Source organism: Pteronotus mesoamericanus, unplaced genomic scaffold, assembly GCF_021234165.1.
Source record: "Pteronotus mesoamericanus isolate MK-2021 breed Mesoamerican mustached bat unplaced genomic scaffold, CSHL_Meso_final contig_116, whole genome shotgun sequence".
Classification (NCBI taxonomy): domain Eukaryota; kingdom Metazoa; phylum Chordata; class Mammalia; order Chiroptera; family Mormoopidae; genus Pteronotus; species Pteronotus mesoamericanus.
In genome coordinates, this window is record NW_026555027.1 from 22,460,183 (window position 1) to 22,487,757 (window position 27,575).

At 41.3% G+C, this 27,575-nt stretch overlaps 1 protein-coding gene across 1 annotated transcript in view; it reads right to left on the bottom strand.

Moving 5' to 3' along the window:
- The window catches only part of PLCH1 (phospholipase C eta 1), a 163,275-nt gene extending 136,396 nt beyond the window's left edge, over positions 1–26,879 (bottom strand). Inside the window, exon 1 of the mRNA XM_054579866.1 lies at positions 26,798–26,879. Within this exon, the coding sequence (XP_054435841.1) occupies positions 26,798–26,876 (79 nt within the window). The 5' untranslated portion in view covers positions 26,877–26,879. The remainder of the gene's footprint in view (positions 1–26,797) is intronic.
- Between the last annotated feature and the right edge of the window lie 696 nt (positions 26,880–27,575).

The window sequence follows — 27,575 nt, forward strand, 5'->3', positions numbered from 1 at the left end:
TTTCCTGATACACATCTCCAGAAAGGAAAAGGAAAAAAGGCAAAGAAATCCTTAGCAGTCCCAAGAATTTGGCTCATGCTGCCCTGTACAGCATGATGAGATCTTCACAATTCAGGCTTTGTAGAGTGGAGAAAATAAATCCATGAGGTATGATTATAAAACTTTGTCCCAAAGTGAAAAGCACAGCCAGATAAGAACACTAGAAGCATCTGCTCAGGGCTGCCGCTATTGTGGGAATGCAGGCGCTGTGGCTACTTTGGGAATGAGACATGCATGCTTAGTGCCGCGCTTAAAGCCCTCAAGGCACTCTGCACATTTAATGTGTGGGAAGTGCAGGACTTTAACCATCAAAGAAACCCTCCTCACCTACAGAGACCATTGAGAAAACACTGATTGCCTGATCGTGACGCAGGATGAATGCAGAAAATGAACGTGCGCACACACAGACACACGGGCACACACAGGCACACACAGAGACACACACGCTCAGAAGCAAACACCACTGCATTTGAGGCGAAGCAATCCGTTAAAAATAAGCCATGTGTGATCCTCCACACTGTACATTCCTTTTGTGCCAGTCAGGTTAAACAGATGTTTATTGACTAGTGTTGAACCTTTTCCTTGATTTTTATCCTCAGTCCGCACACAAACACAGCAATGATCACAGAAAAGACTGGAATGTTTCCAACTTAGAATGAATGAGGTTACAATTTCAAAACACTTGGGCAGTGAGAACTCCCTGTCAGGTAAAAATCACATCCCTGTGGGCAAGGTAAGTAGCATGAATGGGTCTTTAAAAAGCCAGCTTTTAGTGAATGAACCAGTATATTATTAGAGCACAATTTTCCCTAAAGTACATATACACATTATTTGCATGTTTTAATCAGCTTCTTTATAGAAATAGGTAGACAGACAAACAGATATTTCACAAGCAAATTTGTTATAGTCTTGCATTAAGAGCTGCCACCAGGTCTCAGCATCCTAAGAATTAGCTCCCTTACTCCCAGAATTCTCTCTGTGATAATAGTCCCCCTTGCCATTTTCTGCTCCCCAGCCGCTGCTGTGGCCCTCGAGGCTGCCCGCACTTCCCATTCTGTAATGCCAGTGTCAGCCCCTTCACTCCCTTCCCTTTGGGACCACTTAGCCCGGATTGCTATCGCCCCACCTCCTCTGAGGGTGTCAAACTCCATCCCAATTCCCCTTTCTCTCTTTCCCAACTTGCTAGCCCCACCATTTACTCTTAAACTATCTTGAGAAACTTGAATTTCAAAGGGGTTCATGCGTGTAAGAGCACATGATTAAAATATCCTTTTTACAAGATGTATCTGACATTTATATAGACACAACTACACAAAGTAGCAGTTAAGAGTTTAGGAGTTCATCTGCCTGGGTTCAAATCCTGCCTCTGCCACCAACCAGCTGTGTGACCTTAGGCAAGTTACTTAAATTCTCTGTTCCTTTATCTCCTTATTTGTACACTAGGCATACTAGTTCCCACTCTAAAGTGGTATGGAAAGGATTCAGTTAATATACAAAATGCTTAAAATCACAATTATTTTATATTATTATAACGCTATTGTTCTTAATCTTGAAATTCTAGAAAAGCAGTGGACGTTACTGTTTAATCTGAACTAATCAGTTCTTTGAACAAAGCGTGACACCCTAAAACCTGAGATCTCCAAAATACCCACTTCTGTTAAATTATTCAAATGATTGATACTCCCAGATAATCTTACAACACAAAATTGTTCCTATAACACAAAATTGGTGCCAAATGAAGGATTCCTTCGTCCTCTGGCTTCCCAGAACCAAAGCAACCCAAAAAGCAAAAAGCAAAGGGTATCTTTGGGCCAATTTCCCACTCAATCCAAAAAAGAGATGGAGATCAAAATGCTCCCCAGGAAGGCCTGGAAAACCTCCCTTCCCTTCCTTTTCCTTCCAAAGATCCCCCACTGCAGTCTCATGATGTCAACACAAGGGAGGGTCAGGAGAGGGGAAGGGAGCAAACTGCTCCTCACCCTCCTTATCCACAGGGAGTCTCCTCCCAACGAGTTCTTCATCCCTCTCATCGTCTTGCCCTCAGCACTCCAGGTTCCACCCTGGAAAGGCCGGCATAGTGGTCAGATATGGAGCTCAACACCACAGCACTGAGTAGTGTCTCGGGTTTTACCCTGATGGATTCTGGGGCACATTGAGGGCCAGCCATACACCCAAGGCGAGCACTCAGTGGCTCTGGGCGGCAGGTGAGTGAGCTTTCAAAGAGCAGGTATGGCTCATGCGTATGCATTTGACCACCAAGGTACACTCGTGCATTTTTGAGAATCTAGGAATATCTAACCCTTATTAAATATCCAATCCTGCAGCAGCAGCAAATAACCTTCTATGCAGTCCATGGGAAAGAATCAGAAAACTTGAAGACCTATTCTAAAGTCAGCAAGGGTACTGGATGAATAACATGCCACCCCAATTACTCCCCAGTATTCTCTCAACAAAAGGTCATGTACAAAGTCAAGTCCAGAACAATAGTCTTTGGGGATCAGTAGTGCTTCCACAGACAGGGCACCTTTAGAAACATACAGCTGTAAAATCTTTAACTTCTTACCTGAAACGCTCACTTGAAAAAGTTGGGCTTTTTCCAGATTATTTCTAGCCCAGTGCTTGGCATATAGTAGCTATAGTAGTTGTCTTCCTTTTTAATTAGACCTATTATAGAAACACCTACCATCATTCAGGTGAAAGATAGAGAAAAGTGTCTCTGAGTTCAGCTCCTAAATTTACAGTGAATGAAGGAACTGAAACACCACCAGACATCAGTTTCCTCATTTTCCACATCTGAGTTCTACTTCTGATTTCTTAAAGGAACATCACAGAGGAAAAAGTCAAAGCATGGGCTTCACAGTGAAATGGAGCCAAACTCTAAGTGCTAGCTTTTTCCTTTACTCACAGCGTGATCTTGGGGAAGTCATGGGCAGGGCGGCCAGATTAAAGAGGACGCCCGGGTAAATTTGAACTTCAGATATACAACAAATAATTGTTTAGTATGAAGATGTCCCACGCAATATTTACTGTATTTTTCTTGGTTAAATCTGACAAACCCCACTAAGCGGGGATCTCTAAACCTAAATATTCTCACCTGGGGACTGTATTGCTGACTTCTTAGGGATTTCTGAAGAGTAAAAGAGTTCATATAGACCAAACCCACTGCTAGGACAAATAAGTATTCCATAGCTAGAAGTTAAATGAATGGCCACTCCAATCACTGGTGTGATATAACTTCACTTAATTAAGTCTTAGGCTGAAGAGGTTCCATGCTACTCCTTCTCTGTAACTTAACCCCGCCAGTTGCATAATTCTGAACCGAGACACACTCAGGGCAATTATCGGCCCTGAGACTCCCGAATCCATTCTGAAAGCCCCCTGACACAAACATGGGCGCCTCCTCACTCCGCGAGACAGTTGTTATAAAAGCTACCATTTACCAAAGACCAGTACCCAAAGATTATCTTCTCTAATCTTCACAAAAATTCTGCAAGAAAACAGAGTGGGATCCATACTTTAAAGGGAAGAAAACAGATTGAAGTTACACAAGTCCAAAATTGCACAGCTGAGCCAGAACCAGGAGCAAACCCAGGCCGGCTCTGGGTCCAGGCCCTTGCACCAGCTCCGTGCCTCAGGTCATGGGAACCATCCACAGGACTTCAAGCCGAACTTCAGAACTCTTTCCCAGTTAGAAACTGTTCTCACACAATGCCAGATGCTGCTAGGGACACAAAAATGCTTAGGAAGAAAAATGGTCTGTAAAGCCATGATCCCTATTTACCCTTACAATGTTTAAAGCATATTCAGCTCTCTTCATAAGATGCATAGCAGTACAAAGCAGATGAAGAGCACCAGTAGCTTCACAGTGCAAGAGCCTCTTGGCAGCACCCAGCGACCCTGCCAGACCCTGCGCATCGGCCCTGGGCTCAAAGCACCTGGGTAGCTCGGTGAGGGGTGGATTCCACAGGAACTTTCACACATGCTGGTAAATCACAACTGAGCATAAATTGAACAAAATTAACAAAGTCATCAGGCAAGATGCAGCACGATTAGTAAAAATGTTTCCACTTACTTTAGTCAATAATCATTACCGCTAGATTGCTATCATAAAGCAATCAGAAATAGAAAAATGTATGTACAAGGATGTTTCCTTAGTATTAGTTATAACAATACCAGCCAGCAATCTAAATGTGTATCAACAGAGAAAGATTAAATAAAATATACATTCATACTTTGGAACAATATTTAGCCATTAGTATGGGTCTTGTCTTCTTTAAATTGTTTTGATTATACTATTACAGTTGTCCTGATTTTCCCCCCATATACCCCTCCACCAAGCACCCCCCACTCCCTTAAGCAATCCCCACATTATTCTTCATGTCCAGGAGTCAGGAGTATAAGTTCTTAGGCTACTTCATTTCCTATACTGTACTTTACAGCCCCATGGCTATTCTGTAACTACCTACTTGTAGGCCTTAATCCCCTCTCTTCTTCACCCATCCCCCCATACCGCCCCTCTGGCATCCATTGAAATGCTCTCGGTATCCATGATTCTGTCTCCGTTCCTCTTGTTTGCTTATTTTGTTTTTTTAGATTCAATTGCTGATAGATAAGTATTTTTGTCATTTTATTGTTCATAGTTTTGATCTTCTTTTTCTTAAATAAGTCCCTTTAACATTTCATATAAAATGTTTTGATGATGATGAACTCCTTTAGTTTTTTCCTGTCTGGGAAGTTCTTTATCTGCCCTTTGATTCTAAATGATAGTTTTGCTGGGTAGAGCAATCTCGTCTGTAGGTCCTCCACTTTTTATGACTTTAAATATTTCTTGCCAACACCTTCTAGCCTGCAAAGTTGCTTTTGAGAAATCAATCCACAGTCTTAGGTGAACTCCCCCGAAGGTAACTAACTTCTTTTCTCTTGATGCTTTTAAGATTCTCTCTTTATCTTTAAACTTTGGCATTTCAATTATGATGTGCTTTGGAGTGGGCCTCTTTGCATCCATCTTGTTTGGGACTCTCTGTGCTTTCTGGACTTCCATGTCTATTTCCTTCATCAAATTAGGGAAGTTTTCTCTCATTATTTTTTCAAGTAGATTTCCAATTTCTTGCTCTTTCTTTTCTTCTGGCACTCCTATGATGCAAATGTTGGACTTCTTGAAGTTGTCCCAGAGGCTGCTTATACCATCCTCATTTTTTTTTTCTTGTTGTTCTGATTAGTTATTTGTTTCTTCCTTATGTTCCAAGTCATTGTTTTGATTCTCAGCTTCTTCCACTCAACTGTTGTTTCCCTGTAAATGGTTCTTTATTTCAATTAGTGTATCTTTTGTTTCTGACTGAATCTTTTTTATGCTGCTGAGGTCCTCACTAAGTTCCTTGAACATCCTAATAAACAATGTTTTGAACTCCGAATCTGATAGATTGCTTATTTAAACTTCATTTAGCGCTTTTTCTGGAGATGTGATCAATTATTTCATTTGGGCCATGTTTCTTTATCTCCTCATTTTTGGCAGCCTCCCTGTGTTTGTTTCCATGTATTAGGTAGAGCTGCTTTGACTCCATGTCTTCGTAGTGTGGCCTAATGTAGTAGGTGTCCTGTGGGGTCTATCAGCACAGCCTCCCCAATCACCCAAGTTGGGTACTTGAGGCACACCCTCCTCTTGTAGTTGAGCCTCGGTTGCTGTTAGCAGATCACTGGGAGGGATTTACCCAGACCAGTCAGCTGCAAGGACTGGCTGTGACCACTTACCACCAACCTCTGCCCTCCATAGAGAATCAGCTGCGCAGGGGCAGGGTGGTGGTGCTCTGACAAGGTCTGTGGCTGTCTACTGGGCACACTAGCCCTGGGGTTTCCCAGGCGATGCAGCCCAAGGTCAGCCCCCGCCTACATTTTGCTGGGGCCATCCTGCCTGAGCTATAAAGCAATCTGAGATGGCTGCTACTTGTGCTGGGCTTGGAGATTCCCAGACAAAGCCACACTATGAATATAGGCTGGCTGCTGCTAATGCTGGGCCTGGGGCTCCCCGAGGTGAGCTGTTGCTTGTTTGAAAAGATTTAGGAAGATGAGCTTCAAGAGATAAGACCAGCCACTCATAAGGAAAAAGCAGCTTGGGTAGGCCTGTAAGTTGGGTAGGGCAGAATCTCTGAGGATCTCCAAGGCAGGTCAAGCAGTGTTAGCCAGGATGATAGAGTCTTAGATATGGCACCAGCTTGCTGGCTCTGTGGGGGCAGAGTTTAGAAAAGGGACAATGGCCTCTTCTTGCTTTGATGCCCAACACTTCAGTCTCTCCCTATAAGTCACTGGTGCCTTTCAAGCTGCTACCCCAGGGCTGAAGTTCAGAGGGAGTGAGTCTGAGTAGGTGAGTCTGTGTGTGGGTTCTTTAAGAGAAACTGTTTGGGGCTCCAGTAGTTTATTCCAGTGACTCAATCCCTGCTGGTTTTTGCAGCCAGAGTTATGGGGACTTATCTTCCTGGCGCTGGAACCCTGAGATGGGGGGCCTGGTGTGGGGCTGGGAATCCTCGCTCCTGAGATATCCGTCCCGAATTTTCATCCACTCCACGTGGGTGTGGGACCAGCCGTTCCACTTCTGCGCTCCTCCTACCAGTCTGGATGGATATGGTTTCTTTAATTCCATAGTTGTCAGACTTCCATTCAAGCAAATTTCTGATAATTCTGAGTGATGGCTGTTCTATGTTTTGGTTGTAATTTTGATGTGGTTTTGTGAAGAGGTGAGCCATGTTTGTCTATCTGCCATCATGACAAGAAGTTTAGCAAGGTTTTTAAGACACTGCAATTACCTGGTGATTGTTTGACATACTGTATGAAAAAAAAAGATACAAAGTACACAATATGATTTTAACTATGTATATAGAAACATAGACTAAAGGCATAGAAAAATATATGAAAAAGGTTAACAAAAGGTATTTCTGGGGGCTTTTATTTTCTTAAATGTAACCATATTTTCATTTTTAGAACCAGATTTATTTCTTTTATTCACAAAGAAAACAACTTTTTTAAAAAATTAGCCCATTTGGTAACACTCTGTTAGAAAGAAGGTAATCCCCTACCACTGGTATATTGATGGAGAACTAACTCTGGGGATTATTAACATTTATGGTACATTTCCTATATCCCAGACTCTGCTCCTAGCATTGTACAGGCCATATTATTTTCAGTGCCTCTATGAGTGAATTAGATAAAATACTTTTCTAGTGTCAGATGTGGAAATTGAGGCAGAGAGAAGTTAAATTACTTCCCTGAGCTGGCACAGCACATGAGCGATGACCTGGGCTTTGAAACCCCACAATCAGGCTCTAGAACCACTGCCCTTCACCAGAAAAGGTAGCACAGAGATCTTGAACATGTTACATCCTGCAATATGTTTTTTCATCTGAAACCTCACAGAACAATAAATAGAGCTACTAGACTTTAATTCCTTTTCGGAAATTCCACTGTGCTTTCAACGACACAGCAAATCCCAAATCCTCAATATAAGTCATATAGCAAAATGACTAATGTAACCACACAAACACATGAAAGCCCAACAAGAATCCTACATGTACCTACAAACCCAAAGAGCTAGATGCAGGCGAACTACCAAGTGAATGCCCAGGGAGATGTTGCTGGGAAGCAAGCTCATTGGCTTCCATACAACAGAGGGTGCCTACCATGGCAGCATTATCCTGTCTCAGCACCCTGCGGCGCCCCAAGCTGTTACAGGTCATTCTTCGGACACTGGGCACCAGTCCATCAAAATCCTCTGACCACTCAGGGCCATCTGTACTCAACTAAGCGTCCTGAGCAATGTGTCCCGAGCAGTACGTGACTCAGAGGCAGAGACAGCATCGTTCCCATTGCTTGGCCTGTGCCAACCATGGAGATAAAGAAGCTAACTGAAGGGTTGGAGATTTTAGCCTCTGCGAGTCTATGAATAACCCATGGGACAGTACCAGAAATCTGCTCTCAGTTTTCATTCACAATGGACTCAACTCACTAGATTAAAGCTGCTGCAGTCATTGCAGATGAGGAGTTAAGTGGATTAAAAAGAGTAAGGATCATATATCAATTCAAACAAGACCAGCACAGTACAAGACTATGGCCTCTTCATCACCAATGCATTTAAGGAAATCTCTACTACACAAAATTCAGAAACCCCTGCCCAGACTAAGAAAATTGGTAAAATTTCTGCATTGACCTCAAAAGAACAAAAACATTCCCATTAGTTAAGTTTCAAGGGAAAAGTTAAGGTGCTCCCCAAACCAAGGTGTATGTAATGTATCAATACCATAATGCTCAGTAGCAGCAATAATGATAATCTTGCCATTCCTGCATGCTGCCTTATGTTATTCTCCCTAGAAAGCCTTTCCAGAGACAGGTACCTCATGACAACTATATGAAGTGGGCAGAGGCGCTATGATCATCCTGCTTTCACAGGGGAGGAAGCTGAGCCTCAGCAGCTCTCTGTGACTCGCCCAAGATCACAAAGCTAACACATGCGGGGAAAACTTACCTGAAACTGGGCTTTTGCACCCAAACACAGTGCTCTTTCCCCATACCATGCATACAGGCTTAACATATTTTTGCCAGCAAGAACTAATTGCTAGCCCTGGCTGGTGTGGCTCAGTGAACTGAGTGCAGGCCTGCGAACCAGGTGGTGGGCGGAGGTCATTCCTTTGATTCCCGGTCAGGGCACATGCCTGGGTTGAGGGCCAGGTACCCTGTTGAGGGTGTGCGAGAGGCAACAAACGAACGAACCGACTGTTGTTTCTCTCCTCTTTTTCCCTCCCTTCGCCTCCCTTCCTCTCTCTCTAGAAATAAATAAAATCTTTTTTTTTAAAGAACTAATTGCTAGATAATAAAGTATAACCAAAAACTTAAAATTACAAACCAAGCATAATACAAAAATTGCAGCGGTACACAGAGAAAGACACAAAGGGGTACACATTTCTATCCAATGCCTGAAAATTCAGCTAATATTGAGAAACATGGGTTTAGTTAGATAGCAGGTTTACCATTACTATTTTTTTCCATCTTTGGAGAGATGTACCGTAGTTTGCTCTATATAATGCGCACCTACATTTTGTGCACATTGTACCCAGGATTATTATACCCATTATTATACCCATGATATGTAATCCTTATAGTATAATGTGTATCCTTATTTTTCCCTCAAAAATTTGGGCAAAATACAGTAGCTATATACTGTAATGATACAGAACATGTCCTATACATAGACCACACACACTGTCAAATAAATCTGTTTGGACTTGGCCTACATTAAAAATCTGACACACATCAGTGAACAGTAATTACCATACATTTTTAAGCATCTAAATCCCAAAACAAATGGAATATTACCCATATTTAATTTTGCTATGTTCCCAGAACAGAAATGAGCCACCCTTTAGCCCAACCACCTCTTTGAAATGATGCCTCCTTGATGATTTATTCATCTCCCCTTCAAGATCTTGGCTTTAAAATAAGATTTTCTCATTACTTTTTGGAAGAACTTGACTATTTATCAGTCACGTCACTTGAGATTTTATAGTTCAGCCTGAAAATCTACAGGCACATCACTGTCAGGTGATGAAGATGTCAACATAATTCAAAGTAAAATGCTGGTGCACTCAGAGCCCAAGTTCAGCTCCAGCTGCCCACGTGAGTCTCCGAGCCCTTGCAGGTTGGCTTTATCCACAGGCTCTGTGCCCAGGAGCGCGCAGAGCAGCCAGTGAGCACGTACCAAAAGCATTTGCTGCTTTTGGTAGAGACTTGGGGGATTGGGAAATTCAACGGACAGCTTGGTTTCATGAACTCATATCCAGAGATAAAGTTATCCAGACTTCACACATCAGCATCCACTGATTGCACACCTACCACCAGTTCTGATCAGTGTTGGTTACAACATAAACAGAGGGGAATTAACCAGAGATAGGCAGGCACATGGGAATCTCTAATGGCTGTTGACAGTGGCATTTTTTTTTAAAGTCTACTCTGAGAGCTGAAGCTTTAATTAAATTCTCAAAACTTCTATAATGGCATATTCAAATCCCATCCCCCATAGCACGCAGAAGGCATCTGTACCCTTGAACAGAGAAGCCCCCTTACCTCCTCCTCCCTTTGGAGGAGGAATTGGACAGCTGGAGTAGAAAAGTCCAGAATAACCCCTCAGGGCTTCTTCTCTCCAACACTCCAGCAAAAAGAGGACTGTTGGCTTAGGTAAGAACTATGCCTGTGCATATCTGATATTTTAATAGAGAGCATTTTTCCAGGCCAAAGTCTAACATCTCTGAGTCTAACAACAGAAGTGATACCTACTCAGGCATGGCTTGGCATACAGTGAGTCGAATAGGGATTACAACATGTGCATTCAATGGCAGGCACATGTGGCCACATAATGCAGACTCCCTTTCTGGTAGTACTGAACCCCAGAACACTAGTCCTACAGACGGATCCCATTAAGGAAGCAAACACAAAGTTAACCATAAGGAAAGAGGAGTTAGCCAAGGGAAGAAGAGATTCTAGATTATTAAACAACCTCTCCCTTAAACAAAGAAAACTCTTCTGAGTGCAGTGTTGAGAGCGACTCTGATCCCCTGAATCCAAAGTGAAGAGCCACAACAGCTCAGACCAAAGAGACAGCAGCCTTGTCTCTGGACAGTCTCTTACAGGCCAGCTATAGCCAATGCCTGACCAAGGAGGGACCAAACCGCAAAGCTGCCGCAGCGGCGGGAGCAGAGCCCAGCCTCTGCCAGCATCAGGCCTGCTGCCCTGGCGTGGCTGCCCGGGGCCTCTCCCGGGGACAAGAAGCAGGCCTCTCTGGGAACGCTGGATGGCCACAAGCCCACTGCTGGACAGGAGAGGACATGTGCGCCTCTGAAAATCTAATCCCCCAATGTCTGAGGAGGACATTTTAGTAACAAAACGTGACTTTTAAGGAAATGATGACCTTAAATGACTAATATCACAGCTGTCTAAATTCTTAGCCTAAATGAAAAACTGACTCTCTCATGGACATGGACAACAGTGTGGTGATTGCTGAGGGGAGGTGGGTATAAGGGGACAAAAAAGTAATGTAAAAAATACAATAAAAATTTTAAAATTAAAAAAAGAAAATAAAAGAAAAGAAAAATTGACTCTCTTGTCTGTTTCTTGATCAAATGAAAATGACTGTTCTCCACAACTCCAATAGTGCATTTTTTACACATATTAATATTTTTGCAGTGTCTCTTCTCCAAAGCACATAACTTCACTACTTTAACCTTCCTTCTTACATTATTTTCCCCAACAACAATCCTGATGTACTAATGTTTTGCTCTGCCTGAAAGACTTCTTAACAGGTAGACTGGACACAGCAACAGGGAGGACCATAACGTGAACTCGAGAATGGCAAAGGTGAATGCCTTGGTCACCGGTGTATCCCCAGCCATACATCAGGACAGCCTAGAAGGTCTGAGGGCAGGAAGACCCACCCAACACAAAAACACAGATTCCAGGTAGTTCTCCACTCCCCGAGAACACACTGGGAATAACATAGGACCCCAAAGGATAACACAGAGACTCCAAAAGCTGGGAGCATGAAGAAAACCAGTTGCTGGAATTATGATACAAGGTGCAGGTAAGTGAAGGGCTGGCCCCACGCAGTCTTTTCTCTATAACCAGGGAGAAGCTTAAGATAGAAACTACTCATGGGCAGTTCCCTTAAGATGAAAATTATCAGTTTATTAAGTTTTCCAAGTGGCATTTTGATTAACATTTTACCCTAGGAATTTAGGATGAAAGAGAGACACTGTCGTATGAAAAGAAGGTGGAATTCCTTAGGAGAAAGAGAGAAAGGACAGTTCAATTCCAAATCTAGAAATAAGTAAGTGCAGTGACAGAGAGTTGAGAACAGGGAGTAATTAGAAGCACCATGAGAGACATCAGCTATGGAATCAAAATTCAAATCTTGGTTCTACCACATAGTTCAGCAACCTGAGCCAAGTTATTTTCAATCCCTCTAAGCCTCAGTGTCCCCATCTAAAATAGTATCTACAATAACAATTAGAAAGTTCCTGGCCCAGTACCTAAGTACTCTAAGCACAACCAGCTACATAGGCTCCAGATCCAGTGAAAAATGAAAAGATGGGGCGTTTTTCCTTTTTCAAAAATTAAAGAATTTCAAGATAGCAACAACAGAGCATTAAACCAAACACAGGACCCTTCTAAGGCTTGCACAGGTCACACCCATGAAGCTGGCCCTAATCCTAAGAATGTGGTAGCTTTCATAAAGCCCTAATATTGTCTCTATCTTTATTACTTTCTTTCTCCTAGGTCTGTTTCCCTATAGATATCAGCTGGAAAAAAATCTTTCAAAAATAAAATATCTTTTAAAAAAATCATAAAGGGCTCCATAGATGTTAAGTTTCCTTAGGTTGATATCTATACTATGGTTCTATAAGAGAATATCCTTATACTTAGGAAATTCACACTGAGGTTTGTAGGGGCAAAGGACAGTGAAGTATGCAAATTATTACAAAAAATTATTGTGTGTGTACATAATGATAATCAAATAGAGTAAAGGCTAACAGTAAATAAATCTAGATAAAGGATATATATGGAGGTTCTCTGTTATGTTCTTATTCTTGCAACTTTTCTGTAATCATAAAATTATTTCTAAAGAAAAAACTAAGATAACATAGAGGCCCCATATGAGCATGGGGGAGAGAGGGAGCAACAGGTAACGGCAAAGGGAGGCAAGGTTGTAAGCTCTATGCAGAGAGGGGCTATTTCTATTTTGTTAACTGCTGAACCCCCAGCATAGAAACTAGATCAACAAATATTTAAGGCAAGAAGGAGAAAAGGGAGCAACCTCCCACGTTCAAACTAGCCTGGGGAATAAGGACCTGGGGCAGAGAGAAATGATCCCTGTCATGTTGTGTCAGCGCTTGGAAGTCAGGGAGCACCTCTGTCTGGAATAAGACTAAGGAATCCGGTGAACAAGAGCACACAGTGTGGCTTGGCAAGCACCACACCCTGCTCCCCACTGTCCAGGACCTTGGCTCTCACCACTTGCTGATAGTTCATTTAGATCCGCCTTTGACCCACCATTTCTTGTTCCCAAGCCTCAGGGTCCTCAGGGATAGCATGTGGAAGGTTACGAATTCATTCACCAAAAACTTACTGTGCATCTCCCATATGCCAGGCATGTTTCCTGTTCCCTAGAGCTTTCATTTTTAGAAGGGATCTACAAACTGACTACATTAAATAGTTTTGGGGGGGGTCTTTTCCAGCCATGAAAATTTTGCACAAAAAGTCTAGAGCTTTTTACTTCAAAAATAAGCATGAATATTATAGTATAACCACTCACTAACATCCTCGTAGCAAAGGCATATTCTCTTAAAGGTGAAAACCTATTTGAGATGCCCTATATTTCTTAACTTTAAAAAAAAAAAAAAGAACCTGTCCACATAGGCAGTGAAATGCTTGAGAGCATATATAACTGTCTTCTGCCAATAATCAAGATGATTTTAGCAGCCAAAATTCTTATTCCTTGACAAATCATACAAAAATCAAGTAGTTAAAAAAAAAACCAATAAAACTCTATGCCTAGAAAAAAAACACTATAAAAGACAAAAACACTTTTTAAAGCAATAAATTTATCAATGAGAAATAACTATGAAGTGTAGATTAACAGTTATTATTAATTAAAACATCAAAAGTATTTTAATTTTCTGCTTCATTAGTTCTCCTCATTCACAGTCAACTAGCACAAAAACGGTTACAAAGGCTAATTTTGTTAAAGACCTTGGAGAAAAGAGGAAAAAACTGATCCTTCATGAATACTAAAGATGATAAAATAGGAAACCAATAACATTTTATCACTTTATATAAATTAGTTCAATTTAGAAATAATTTAGTACTATAATTTATGCTGGACTTGTTATCTAGCCAAGAAAAATTTTTATATTAGTAGTACCTGAAACATGGTACCTACAGTTACCATATATTAAACATCTGCACTGATTTTTATAATTTAGGAGAAATGGTAAGGGACATGGAGATCAAAAATATAATTAGAGATCAAAATAAGAGGTATATGAGAATATTATTTCCCAGATGGATTCTCAGGAGCTAAGAAAGGCAAACGTCTCTGAAGATGGTCTCAAACACAGGCTGCCAGTTGAGATAATGAGACTAAAAGTGTTTGTCCTGGAAAAACAACCATCCTCCTAACACTGAATGACATAATTCTCAAGGATCTGGGTACTCGGATATTTTCTGGTAGATGCAAAGAGGGACCACTTTAAAAACTTAACTTCTACGACCAAAGGCTGTTCATCTGTGGTTTCACAGAGCAGCAGCTTTACAAGCTTAATCCCTAGAAAAGAAAAATGTTCTAAATGTCCTTTGGATTCATGGAGTCAACACTTCACCAGATAGTAAGGTAAGTACTTCATCTAATGCTACATGGATTATATCACTCTATTAGCCAAGTTCAGCACCTGGCTCCCCACAGAGAGTTGATGATCACTTGTTAGCTATGAAGACACGAAAAAAGTCCGTTGGAAACCAAAGGTAGGTGAGCCCTGATGCCCCAGCACCGGGAAAACCAGGGCCGATGCCAGAGGCCCTCAGCCCTCTAACTCCTCCGCACTGACTACTTTCATACTTGTCTGGCCGATATCCAAGGGCTTCGATGCCCTTTCCTGTAAAATTCCTTTTATGTCACAATATTCCATGCTATAAAGATCTAATCATTTGCAATAATCAAAAAATGCAGAGATGTGAAAGATTTATTTCACAGAAAATCCACTTAGCATTTCATAATACTTAGCTCAGATCATCAAGACCAGCTGAGCTGGAATGGTGGAATGTTGGCTTTTAGAACTAGCCCTACCACCAGCTGGATGGTAAGACTATGCTTACCTTCTCATCTATAAAAGGAGAGTGGTTTCAGTCAGAGGTTTATAATGTTTAGAAGGGGCATGGAATAACAGACTACTTTGAAATATGATGAAAGCTAAGGACTTTGTTCAGAGGAGGGGGGTGCCCAAAGGTATATGCCCATGTACATAGTGTTTAGCGCAATGTCTTAAAGATGTCACAGCTGTCCTGAAGCCAGCTATGTTGTTCTATTCCTAATCTCTCATTCAGATGGCTTCTCAGGTCCTCTCCAGTTCTGATCTGCCAAGCATCATCTGCAGACCAGGGTGCCGCTTATATCCTTGACTGTATCTTTCAGTGTTTTAGGAGATTCAAAATATGAAGCCTCAGTCTACAAAGAAATTACCTGGTCATTTGTAGTCCTCGTGTCTCCTACTTGGGACTCTGAGCATTGAGATGCCACCTGGTGTCTGTGTCATTAGCTATATCCCTCACACACAAGTTTCCATCCTCAAAATGCTTCCCCCCTGCATCCCATCCGTCTTCCCTGGACAACAGGGACTAATCCCTCATTCAGAGGAATCACACTCAAGCCCAGTGGGTCTCTCAGAGCAGGGCTGCTCACACTTCACATTGCATACAAAGCACAATCTTGTTAAAATGCAGATTCCAATTTAGTTAGCTCTGGGGTGGACTGTGAATCTGCATCTCTAACAAGCTCTCAGGCACCACACCAGGAGATACCAGCTTTCAGCCCCCCTGCCCCCTTTCCTAAGCCCCGCTTTTCAGCCTGAGGGCAACTCATCATCGAATCTCTATGGTATCCTCTAATGGTCTGTGAAGCGTCTTGAAGCTTTTTTAATTTTTTATTTATCTTTTTTTTTTTTTTTTTTTTAGAGAGAGGGGAAGGGAGGGAGAAAGGGAGAGAAAAATCGATGTGCGAGAGATGCATTGATCAGTTGCCTCTGGCATGCCCCCAACCAGGACCTGGCCCATAACCCAGGGCCCGCAACCCAGGCATGTGCCCGACTGGGAATCAAACCAGCAACCTTTTGGTTAGCAGGCTGGCACTCAATCCACTAAGCCACACCAGCCAGGGCTATTTTTCAGTCACTCAACAACTTTAGTCCAGTGATTCTCACACTCTCCGCTGCATCAAAATCACCTGACTTAAATATATATAAATTGATAAAGATATAGGGATAAGGAAGGAATGAATGAATGAGTGAATGAATGAGTGAACAAAGACATCTAGGTCTCAGCCCCGAGACAGGATTTCACTGGGTTTGGGTAGAGCCCAACTATCTGTATTTTTAAGCACTCTAGCACATTCTAATGTATAACCAGAGTTGAGAGACCACTGGTCTTTAGTTTTTAAACAAATTTAAGTGTAGTCTTAAATATATTGAGGTTATAGAATTTTTTTTGTTTATTTTTTCTGTATTCTCTCCAACTTTTCTACAGTGATCTTGGGTTGATATCATCAGGAAAAATAAAGCGAAAAACACTTTTCCAAAGAAAACCAGCATCCAAAGAAATCCCAGGCATTAAGTGGCTCTTCTACATTTCCTATTCCTTCTAGATTCTAACACACTATTTGTAATCATATCCTTCTTGTTAGATGCCCCTCTTCACATAACTACAAGATTAGTATAAAATGGGCTCTCATCACAGAATATAGTCATTATCAAATTCATAAATTCTATAGTTCCACTGAGAAAATATACATTTGTCATCTTAAGTCTGGGATTTTTCAACCCACCAGAATCACCAAGGGAGTTCTAAAAATTCCCCCAGGCCCTGGCTACACTTCAGACCAATTAAATCAGGGCTAAACCTCTGGGCTAGGACCCACAAAGCAGTATATGCATCTCCTCCAATGTGTAGCCAAGGCTGGGAACCATTGGCTTAAAGAGTTAATTAATTACAAGTCTCCAAATCTGGAGATGATAAGCTTCTGCTAGCTTAAAAACACAATATCTTGAAATTATGACACTGGTATAATTTTGAAAGAATGGTTGGTTATTTGTGAATATGCATTGATGTTCAATTTCAAGATGGCAATGAGTAAAAATAAAATGCTAAGTAATAAATGTGTTCACTGTCCTTCCTTTTAAGTGGGCAAAGTCACCACCTTCTACATTTAAATACAAGACATTCTGAGAACATCGTTACGTCATCTATTCTGACCGGAAGATGATTAAGAGGAAACAGAACTGAATTAGAAGCATCTTCACAGATTCTACATTTATCCTACCAGGTTGGTGTTTTTTCTGGGTAACTTTGCTACCTAAAAGTCAGTACTGTACTCTCATATTCCTTGAGATTCTTAGATGAGAGGCCATTAGATGCTTAGATGCTGACCATTTTCCTTGTCTGTAAATCTGAAATGAAAGTGTGTGTTCTTAACTTTTAAAGAAGGCTTATGCTGTTTGATTATTCTCCTCATGTATCCCCAGGCCTCCTTTTCTCCTCTCTTACTGACAAAACTGGTGCTTTTGTTGTTGCAGGTTTATTTTATGCTCTCTGGGGTAAATTAACCCCTAGACAACACTTCAGTGATGAGATTTTTCAGACAAAAGCAGCAGAGAATTTTAATAGCATTCAAAATACTGCAATTAAACAGCTTTTACTAATGGTGTATTTTTTGAGCAAAACCTCCCTATTCAGAGTTGAAAAAAATAAAAACAGGGATAACCAACATGAAAACTCTGGAAAGTGTTAAATGAATTCAAAAAGTCTAAAAAATTCTATTAAAGAAATGGGTTTGTCCTTTTCCATTTCAAGGCATCATACATTTGTAATAACCTTTTCTGAAACACACCAGGATTCTCAGCAGAAGTGGCCTTTTCCTTCTCAGTCTCAGGAAGGAGTGGTTTATGGGTATTCTTTTGTTCAAGGAAAGAAAAGGGTTTGCAGCCAAAGAAATGATGCATTCCACAGCACAAAGATTAAAGGCCAAACTTAAAAGAGTGCCAAAATAATAAAACAGGAAATGGTTCTTTTCTCCCCTATTAAATGAGTAAAATCATTCAGTAATATTTTATTGAGCACCTATTGTATGCAATGCTCTTTACTTTGTACTGGAGATAGAAGTCATAATAGTCTTTGTCTCCTGGAACTCAGAAGGTGTGGGGGAGGAGGACAGAAATCAAATTGTTATCACAAAATTAATAGCAATAATGCAATCAAGCAAGCAATGCAAGGAGATAGGAGAGCAAAAAACGGGCTGACTTAGCGTGGGAAATCAGAAAAGGCTTCTCTGCAGAAGGAACCTTTACTCAGATCTGAGGTGTGAGCTAGAAGCTGGCTAAAGGAAGGAGTAAGATTTGTGGGCAAAAACCAGAAAGGTTGGTGTAGCTCAGGTGCAAAGAGGGAGGAAAGGGCTGGCTAACCAGCTGATGCCAGTGGGGAAGCGGGAGTTCTGCTCTGGACAGAATGAGTCTGAAGAGCTGGGTGGCGCCAATGGACCCATCAGGTAAGAGGATGGAAATCTGGGAATGGAGCACAGAGGGGTGGTCTAAGCCAGAGACATACTGTTGAGAGCAATCAGCATATAGATGGGAGTTAAAACTGTGGGTGTGGGTGAAACACACACCAGGCTATGGGCTTGAAATTAAACATCTAAATGTCCCTTTGATACAACAGTTGGCCCTTGTAATAACCACAGACATACTTGCTGAAAGGAATGAGCCCTAGGGAAATATAAACTATCATAAGTCTATCGAGATGAATTTTCATTTACACAGCAGAAAGGGACAAACGAGAACTTTCAATGATGGATGGGAGACAAGAGATTTTTCTGATTACAAATGTAATCGCTAATAATTATTACTGTGGTCCAAGAAAGAAATCTGGATCTTTTGTATAACTAAATTAAATAATTATGTTGTCCTGGAAGAACCCTAAATCTACTCATGAAATTTCATCCACCCACCAATCAATGCATAATTCATGCATAGACTAGGAAAAGACAATTGGGGAAATGAGGAATCAGAGGAAAATTAATTATAATTATAGAAATGCAGCTTAAAGAACAAAGGCCTAAATTTGTAACATAGGTCTAAAGAGAAGTAATTGTGGGCAATAATTGTCATAAGTAACCACTTAAAATATGGCAAGTCTGCAAATCTGAAAAAAAAAGTTAACTATTAGACATTTTTCTAATTTAATAATTATCAAATTGGTATATTCAAGCATAAAGGAATAAAATCATTAAGGACCTTCCTGCTTAGCTGGACTTCCATTGGCCACATATTTAAGAGAAAGAATTTGGGAGTCACTGGCAAAGGCCAGCCATGAATCTCCCTGAACGCAATAGGCTTGTTTCAAACAACTAAAGCTGAAGCTTCGGACACCAAACGTTGTTGTTACTTCCCATAAACCTTGAGCTTGCCAGTATCCAGACCTTCCATTTGCTATTTCCCTTTGCATCATGCAGAGCCTGAATAACCTCAACATAGAAAGCATGACATATGCAGCAAAATCTCCCCATCAAGTTAGATCCCCAGTGGGAGAAAGAGACATCTTAACACAATTTTTATAAATCTAGCATGTTGCTTGGTTCTGATCAATCCAGCTATACAACCTTGCAAGAAGCAAGCACAACAAAGAACACCAACACCAGTACCTCTGGGAAAAGAAAGTCACCCAAGCAAAAATGTTAATGGACAAGGACCAGCCTGCGGTGGCTCTACAGAGGTCAAGGGGAATGGTCAGGGGTAAGGAGGGCGGGAGGTGGGGGTGTGCGGTGTGGAATTCCATTCATTCAAAATCCCATTACCGAGCCCCTATTACATGTACAGCGAGGTGCCTGGATTGGCAAAGATGGCCTCACCCCAGCATAAGCAGGGGGAAGAGCTACAAAAAAATGATTCAGAGATTTCTTACAGCAGATGTGTATGGGAGCAGCCCTCATAACAGTGCAAAAAGAGACTGTAGTTAATAGCTTTGGGAAAAGAAAGAGGACAACTCCATCCCAGCCTGCACGGCTCAAAGGGAAGAAACATGGAGATGAAAGGGCAGGGCCCAGGCAGTTGCTGAAGTATCCTCAGGGCAAAGGAAGCCAAGCCGCCGCCAGGGGGAGTTAGGAAGGGACAATGAGTGGGGCTGAAGGGAGACAGAGGTGGGTCCTCCCCGAAGAGCCCTGTGCCAGAGGGGGCCAAGGTAAAACTAAACATCTGCAGACGATGGAACCAGAGGGAGCCTTGGTCACTCACCACCATGGACACGCACACAGGCAGCAGCGTGTGGGTGGAAGACCTTCGCTCTCCCCAACTCGTCTCTCACCCCTGAACCAAAATTTAAGGAGACAGAACCTGAATTTCCCTTCAAGGGGAAGAAGCATAGAAGAGGCGGGTGAACTTCTACCCTCACCCCCAACAGCCAGGTCAGGCACCTGTGTTGGGGTAAGGGAGGAGATGGGATATGAATGCGCTTGAGAGTAACATTTTAGGCTGGGTTAGACCCTCAATAATCAAGTAGCCAGAAAGTGATAGAATCTGCCCAAGATGTGACAAAGAGTACTTTTAAAAGAATAAATCAGAGAAAAATAAACAATTTCATGTATATGCTACACTAAGTTGAGAATGTTCAATAAACCAGTTCCAAATGGAATGTCCATCATGGAGCAAGACAAAAAGAAGTGAACTTTTAAATTTGGAAATTTAAATAAATAGCATTTCACTGAGGCTTTCGTTGAGGATGTTCTACATGCCCAAAGAATGAAGGAAGAGCACATGCTCCCAAAATGTTATGGAGTAAGTTTGTTGCATACCAGCTCACATTAAAGGTTATTTCCTTTGTATTATACCTAAACATAAGAATCCACTTTTGTGAGGCCTAAAAGGCTGGCTCTGATTGATCTCACACAGGGGAAGAGGAACAGTACATAAATCAAATGAGTCAGTTAATGGACAGCAGATCCTTCGATGAGTTTCTGTTTAGGAGCAGGGTGAGGAGCAGAGGCAGAAAGACGAGTATTCTTAAAATTTTAGCACTTGGGAGTTGAGTGGCCATTTGTCCTAAATTGCTCATATGGAAACTTAGTCCCAAAGAACAGCTCACCCAAAGCAACCGAGCTGGACGGCAGCCCCTACAAGGTGCCACGCCTTGCTAAACCTCCATTGTCTCTGGTACATTTCCAAGATGTACCTGAACATCACTGAAAGAACACCTGTCCTCAAAGCTTTCTGATTAGTTCTAATTATAATTATTAGTTATAATTGGTTCTATTATAACCTATCAAATTTAAATAACTCAAGTATAGTTTCTCCTTTAAAGCCTACCGTCACTTTTTAATACTTTTTCTCAATTTGCCTTTGACTTTTTTCCATTCAGTGCTCCTCTTCAAGGGATAATACTTTTCATCTTGATGCTCACAAAATCTTGATTATCATTGCATTAATAGGAATTTATGCTCACTGATATTTTCTGGACCTAGAAGAGTATGCTTACATAGTCATTGGCTGGAAAAGCTAGGCTTTGGCTCAGTGAAAAAGCGATGCTCTAATATAAAATCTAGTAATACCCTCAATCCCCTAAAGCAGGCAGGCTGCCTAAGTCACAACTTGCTAATAAAGTGGCCTAAATTAATTAGAACCATAATTCCACTCTCTTCTTCGGAATACTTCTGCATGATTCCACTCTCCTTTCATATTTGCCAGGTAGAATCTGGCATTCTTCTTTGCCCGGTGAGATGGAATTCCAGTGAAGGCGAATATATAGAGAATGACACTTGTCCAGAAAGCCTGCTTGTCAGTCCTAGCTATTGGTCTCTCCGTGGTACAGAAGAACTCGTGAGCATCACACACACACACACACACACACACACACACACACACACACACACACACACCACCCCCCCTTCCTAAAGGAAAATGTAGCTGTTTGCCAGTGCAGAGCTCACTACAAGTTTCTAATTAAAAGGGAATCTTGCCTCCTCTCCATCGGCACCCTCAGCCTTTCCTTCCCACGTCCAGGCCTGCAGGACACTCCCACTGACCACACAACCCATTCAGGTTGCTGCTAGAAGGGAACTTTGGAATCTGGCAAAGCCCACATTTTAGAGAAAGGGAAACTAAGGGTCTCCTAGGTGACAAAGGCTACAGAAGTCAGTAGCAAAGCTGGAAACAAAACTCATCTCCAGGATCCCTTCCAGACCACTTTCCTTTACCAACTAGCAGTCCCGTTTCTGTCCTCACTTTACCGACTAGGCCTCTGGCCATAAAGGGGAGGCTGAATTAAAAAGAAATTTATTTAATTAAACTAAATTAATTACTTTTATTAAAAGGTTGTTGTAAGGCAAAGTAAAAGCCCATATGAAGCATTTTTTTAAAAGAAATACTATATAAGTGTTTATTTAATAAGAGAGCTATCTTTAATTTTATCCCTAGATAGTAAGAGGCATTCATAATTCTTTTCTTTTTTACACTTTTATTAGTATTTATTTTATGCTGAATTTACTCCCAGGCCATAAATCTTTGTTTGTTCAGTTTCTCCTGGGATATCTTTTTCTTCTGTGCAACCTCTTCCTTTGGTTTAGGAACAATCTACCCTTTTTCAGTAGGGTCATCTCAGCGTGGCCGGGAGGGCTCATGTGTAGGTTAATCTGCCCATGAGCGCTATAAATTCTGTGTTGCATCTTGGGAGCTTTGTTCACCAGGATGCACTCAATGACCAGCGAATCTACATGTAAACCCTTAAGTCCAGCCTTGCTCTCTGCATTTTTAAGCACATGCAGCAAAATTTCAGCATTCTTTTTGAGACACCAACTCTGTGTCCAGCCCCACCTACCAACTCCACCATTGTAGCAACAGGATGGCTCACATTGCTTCTGTAAAGTGACATCCTCCAGGTACTTGGCAGCTTTTCAGATATGCATACCCTTGATGACCTAGGCAGTTTCCTGAGAGTTCTTAAAGTGAACACAAAGATCTGAACCTCTTGATTTGCATAATTTTGTGGGGTTTTCTGGGTCAAGTGAATAGCCAATCATCTTCAGAGGTCACCTCTGGCTACTTTTAGGAAAAGTGAGATACTTATGATTCAATTCAAAATGTTTCTAGCCTAGATTTGTGACAGTCATTCAGAAACATTCACATGTTAAGGAAAAACAAGCCCAAAGTGGAGTCGCTTGTGCTAAGCCCCATATCAGCAAACAGGATTTAATGCTTAACCTACTTGCAGCTACAACTTTCCTCAGGAATGTAATCTTAACCACTCAACCTGGAATTTGCTGGTCAACACCAATGAGGTAATCTTCCTCACAAAATTTCTTGTCCCCAAAGATAGGTGACCCTGCCCAAAATTATCTTTCTTTTATTTATAAAAAAAGAGTGGTTGTCCCACCCTCTCTCTTCCTTCAAAAACCTTTCCCTTTCTATAGCCCTCTGGAGCTCCTTTCTACTTGCTAGATGGGATGCTGCCCAATTCATGAGTAAAGCCAATTAGATCTTTGAAATTTACCCAAATGAATTTTTATATAACATGTATAACAACATGATAGCAACAGAAATAAATTTCGAATAGTAAGTTGGGGTGACACCACAATAACTTACAGGAAAACAATAATTTTTCCAACATCGCAATTATAGCTAGCAATGTCTGAAATCAAAAATTAAGTCACTTCCAAATATATTCTATTAAGGAACTCAAATGTTTGGAAAAGCTTATGTGCATAAGAAATTGTATATATTAATTTAAAAATACACTGATTATTGGTCTAAAAACTTGTGTCCCACGTCAAAAAATGCTGCAATTCACAGACATCAAGAGAAACAGACTGAGAATATAGGTAATGTTTAAATAAAAATACTTTGATGAATGTACAAGCCATTAAAAGGTTCATACTTCACTAATCATTCTTTGCCCAAGTTTTTTCTCTATTTCAAACATATCAAGAGAATAAAAGCCAAGTAGAGAAAAACTCCAGTGATTGGCCTCTTTGACAGGGACATATTCCCTTTGGATTCAATAGATCACCTAAAAATCTAGGCAAAGGGCAGACAAGTAGGAAATACAAAAACAATTTTCCATAATCCATAAGAGGGCTCCTCTCATCACTGAACACAGAATTAAGTCAACTCAAGCAGCGCACTTCTGTTGAGCAGATTCACCATTGCCTAACTTCTCCAAAGATCACATTTCTACATCACCATTGTTGCAAAGATGAAATCGATAAAAGAATAGCGGGGGGGGGGGGGGGCGGAGCCATAAATAATGTTTCTCTTTGAGTTGTGGGATTGTGGGTAATTTTCTAAATTGTTTCCAATGAGAACCATACCTCCTTTATACTCATAAAATAAGACTATGCGTATGCTTCATGAGCTGTGAAACGGTATCCTTGAGTCACATTTTTATTGATATTTTTATTGACCATTTTAGCCTACATGGCCCTCATTTTAATGTTGTTCTTTTCTCCTGGGAATTCCACTTAAATCTATATGTAAAAGTCTGGCTGGCATGATTTGCACATCCAAGTCTGTATATTCTACAAGCCTATTATCTTGCAGAGGATATGGTTGTTTTCTGTTTATAATGGACAGTTTTGCTTCTTTTTGTTTTCATTGATTTGGCAATGTAAGGACAATAATCGGCAGACAGAGAGAGGCCAAGCTAATCCGCAAAAAGCATATGAATGCCCATCCTATGTTCCAGAAATCCCTCTAAAAAGAATCTGACATTTCTGACTCAACATGCCCTGTCCCTTTCTTTTCTCAGAAATGGTCTGAAATCGTCTACAAAGATATTATCCCTAGAGCTCCCTCGGCTTAAAATATACCAAGAATCCTTACAGCACTCCATTAAGTTAAATAAGTTCCTGTCTTAACACCATTAATTTTCTGCAGAGGTAATTCTTTCCTGAATTACATATCCTTAGGTATCAAAATGCAAAATCATGTTTTACACTAATCAGAAATACTTAAAGCTACTGCTTCATTTTAAATGAATAGAATCATAATTCTAATTGACTCTAATCAATATTGGGCAGATGTAAAATCTCTACATCCTTTCAAAAAAAGTAATTCTTGCATGTAAGAAGTCATCTGTTCTAATTTAAGCATTCTACTGCCCTCTTGTGTATCTGATGTTTAGTGAAAGGGTAGCTCACAAAGTCATTCTAATTCTCAGAACTGCTTCAATGGAATCTCAGAAATGAAAATTCAAAAGCACCTCAAGATTCATCGACACCAGCACACTCATTTCATAGAGGGAAATGAGATCCTGAAGGATTTGATAACTTGCTCAAATCAAGATCACACATTGCAAGTTGATAGCAGAGCAAATCTGGCTGAACAGAACTTAAACCTCTCAGAGTGCTCACTTCTCTGCTGAGGTGGGGAGGACCGCGCGGCAGACACAGTGGGGTTTTGGAGGCAGGCAGAACACGGGTTGCATTTTAGAACTGCACAACTTCTCCCATGCCTCCATCTTCCCCATCCCTAAAATGGGAAGGATAATAACGATTGCAAGGTATTGAAGTAATTCAATATGACAATGATCATCAAGCCCTGAGCATAAATATCTGCAATGTAGTCGTACACTAAGTGGTTATACAACTATAAAAATACATAGGAAATTGTTTCTGAATCATTGTAAACTTGAAACCTCTGGACAACGGTATTCTAAAATAATGTATGAAGGCATTTAAATGTGAACTTCTTCAACCCTAGCACTAAATAAAACTTGAAATAGTAAAGCTAGTCTTTCCAATGCTTGTGTTTCTTTGATTAACGTAGTTACTATTTTTTTAATGCAAATAAAGTTCTGAGAGAAAAATACCACACAGCAAACACTGCATGTGAGAGATGAAACGATGACCTTAGATGAGGGTCACAGAAAAACAAAGTAGAACTCAGTGTCCCAGGGTTAAGTCACGATTTCTGTGTCTCCATTGCTCAGGGGCCCTTCCTTCCCAGCTGCAAAGCCATGAGGCAGCCCGGAGAGGTGGAGGCACCAATTTTAGTTCTGACCTTGCTAATAATTAGCTACATCGACTTGGGCTGGTCATTTCATCTCTGCTTCCCTTTCTTCACTTGTAAAATAAAACCACCCTCTCTATCTAAAAAAATCCTATAGTACGGTGGTAAAATGAATGTGGAAAAACAGTGTCGACCCTAAAGTACTTTAATAAAGTAAGGTTAAATTTTTCATTTAAAGTAATAAAAACATTGTCACTAAACTGGGGAAGAAACACCAAACTTAGAAAGTTGAAGGCAGCTTAGATTATGGGATTCTGTCAAATGGCACGCCACTCCCTTTGAAAATCTCTCTTTTCTTGCTCCATTTCCACCGGCTTTTGATGGAGCTTACTCCAAAACTTCTGGCAATGCATAAATCTTTGACTCTTAAATAAATTTCACTCAAGGCTCTCCTGACAGCAGGATAACCCTTACCCTTAACTATATGCCCCAAAAGAAACGTGCAGGGCAGGGTGAGGGCAATCAGCCTCCGTGTGCCATGAGGCAAGGAACACTGGTTCCTCTGTGATTTACAGCCGCGGCAATGCACCCTGAGAGTGACGGGTAGGTGCTGTGAACTGCTCTGTTCTGGTTTTCTATGTGGCCTGACAGAAGGCACGCATTCTAACAAGCACTGATGATCCACGGATTTCAAACATCAGAAAGGGGCATTGCTGGAGTTGACAGTGTAGTAGAAGAGATAAGGCACGGATATAAACTAACTAGCAAAGTAGAAAGTGATAGCACCGTGGTGGTGGTTGGGCTGGGGCGCACTGCTTCCAACTGTGGGTTCTTGGTAATTATCCATAAACAAGTCAACTCCAGCTCTTGGTTCCACCCAACAATTATACCACACTTGCATCCAGAGCGTTGGAATAAAAGTGCTGTCAGAAACAATAAAAGAGCCAGCTACATAAATACAAATGTCAGCTCACCGTGAAACACGCTGTTGTCCACCAGAAAGTGCCTGCGGTACTGCACGCAGTTCCTTTTCTCCAAGTTCCAGTAACTCATTGTCAGAAGGTTTCTGGCACAGCATCAAAACCAAATTGCCCTGTCAGGGAAGCAGAGAGAAGATTGTAATGCCATTAGTAACCTGGCATTAGGGGCAACACATCCAGCATATACCTTCTGCACGCACGGAGCTGGAATCTCCCAGGTACAAATTTCTCAGTAGTCTTCCCAGGGGAGAGAATGTCATTGAACATATTGCTGTTGTCTACAGAGAAAGTAAATGTAACAGGCAACAAATTTCGGGGCTGGTTTATGTGCTCCAGGCCTCAGCCATATTCAGCCAGGACCCAAACCCACCAATGCTGGTAACTCCTCAGGATGTGGTAGTAGCAGGAAGGAAGGTAATAACAGAAGGGTGACTGTCACTCCCAATTGCTGAATTTTGTGTCAGTACCCACCCCCTACCCGGTGGATTACATGATCCATGGAGATCTTAGAAAGTATAATAGTGTCTGTGTAGCCTTAGAGAAGTCAAACCCAGTAACAAAGCTCGCCTCCCAACCCTGGCTCAGTGCATTGAGCACTGGCCTGTGAACTGAAAGGTCGCCAGTTCAATTCCCCATCAGGGCACATGCCTGGGATGTGGGCCAGGTCCCTAGCTGGGGGCAGCGCAAGAGGCAACCAACTGAAGTTTCTCTCACATATCAAAGTTTTTCTCCCTCTCTTACTCCCTCCTTTCCCCTCTCTGTAAAAATAATT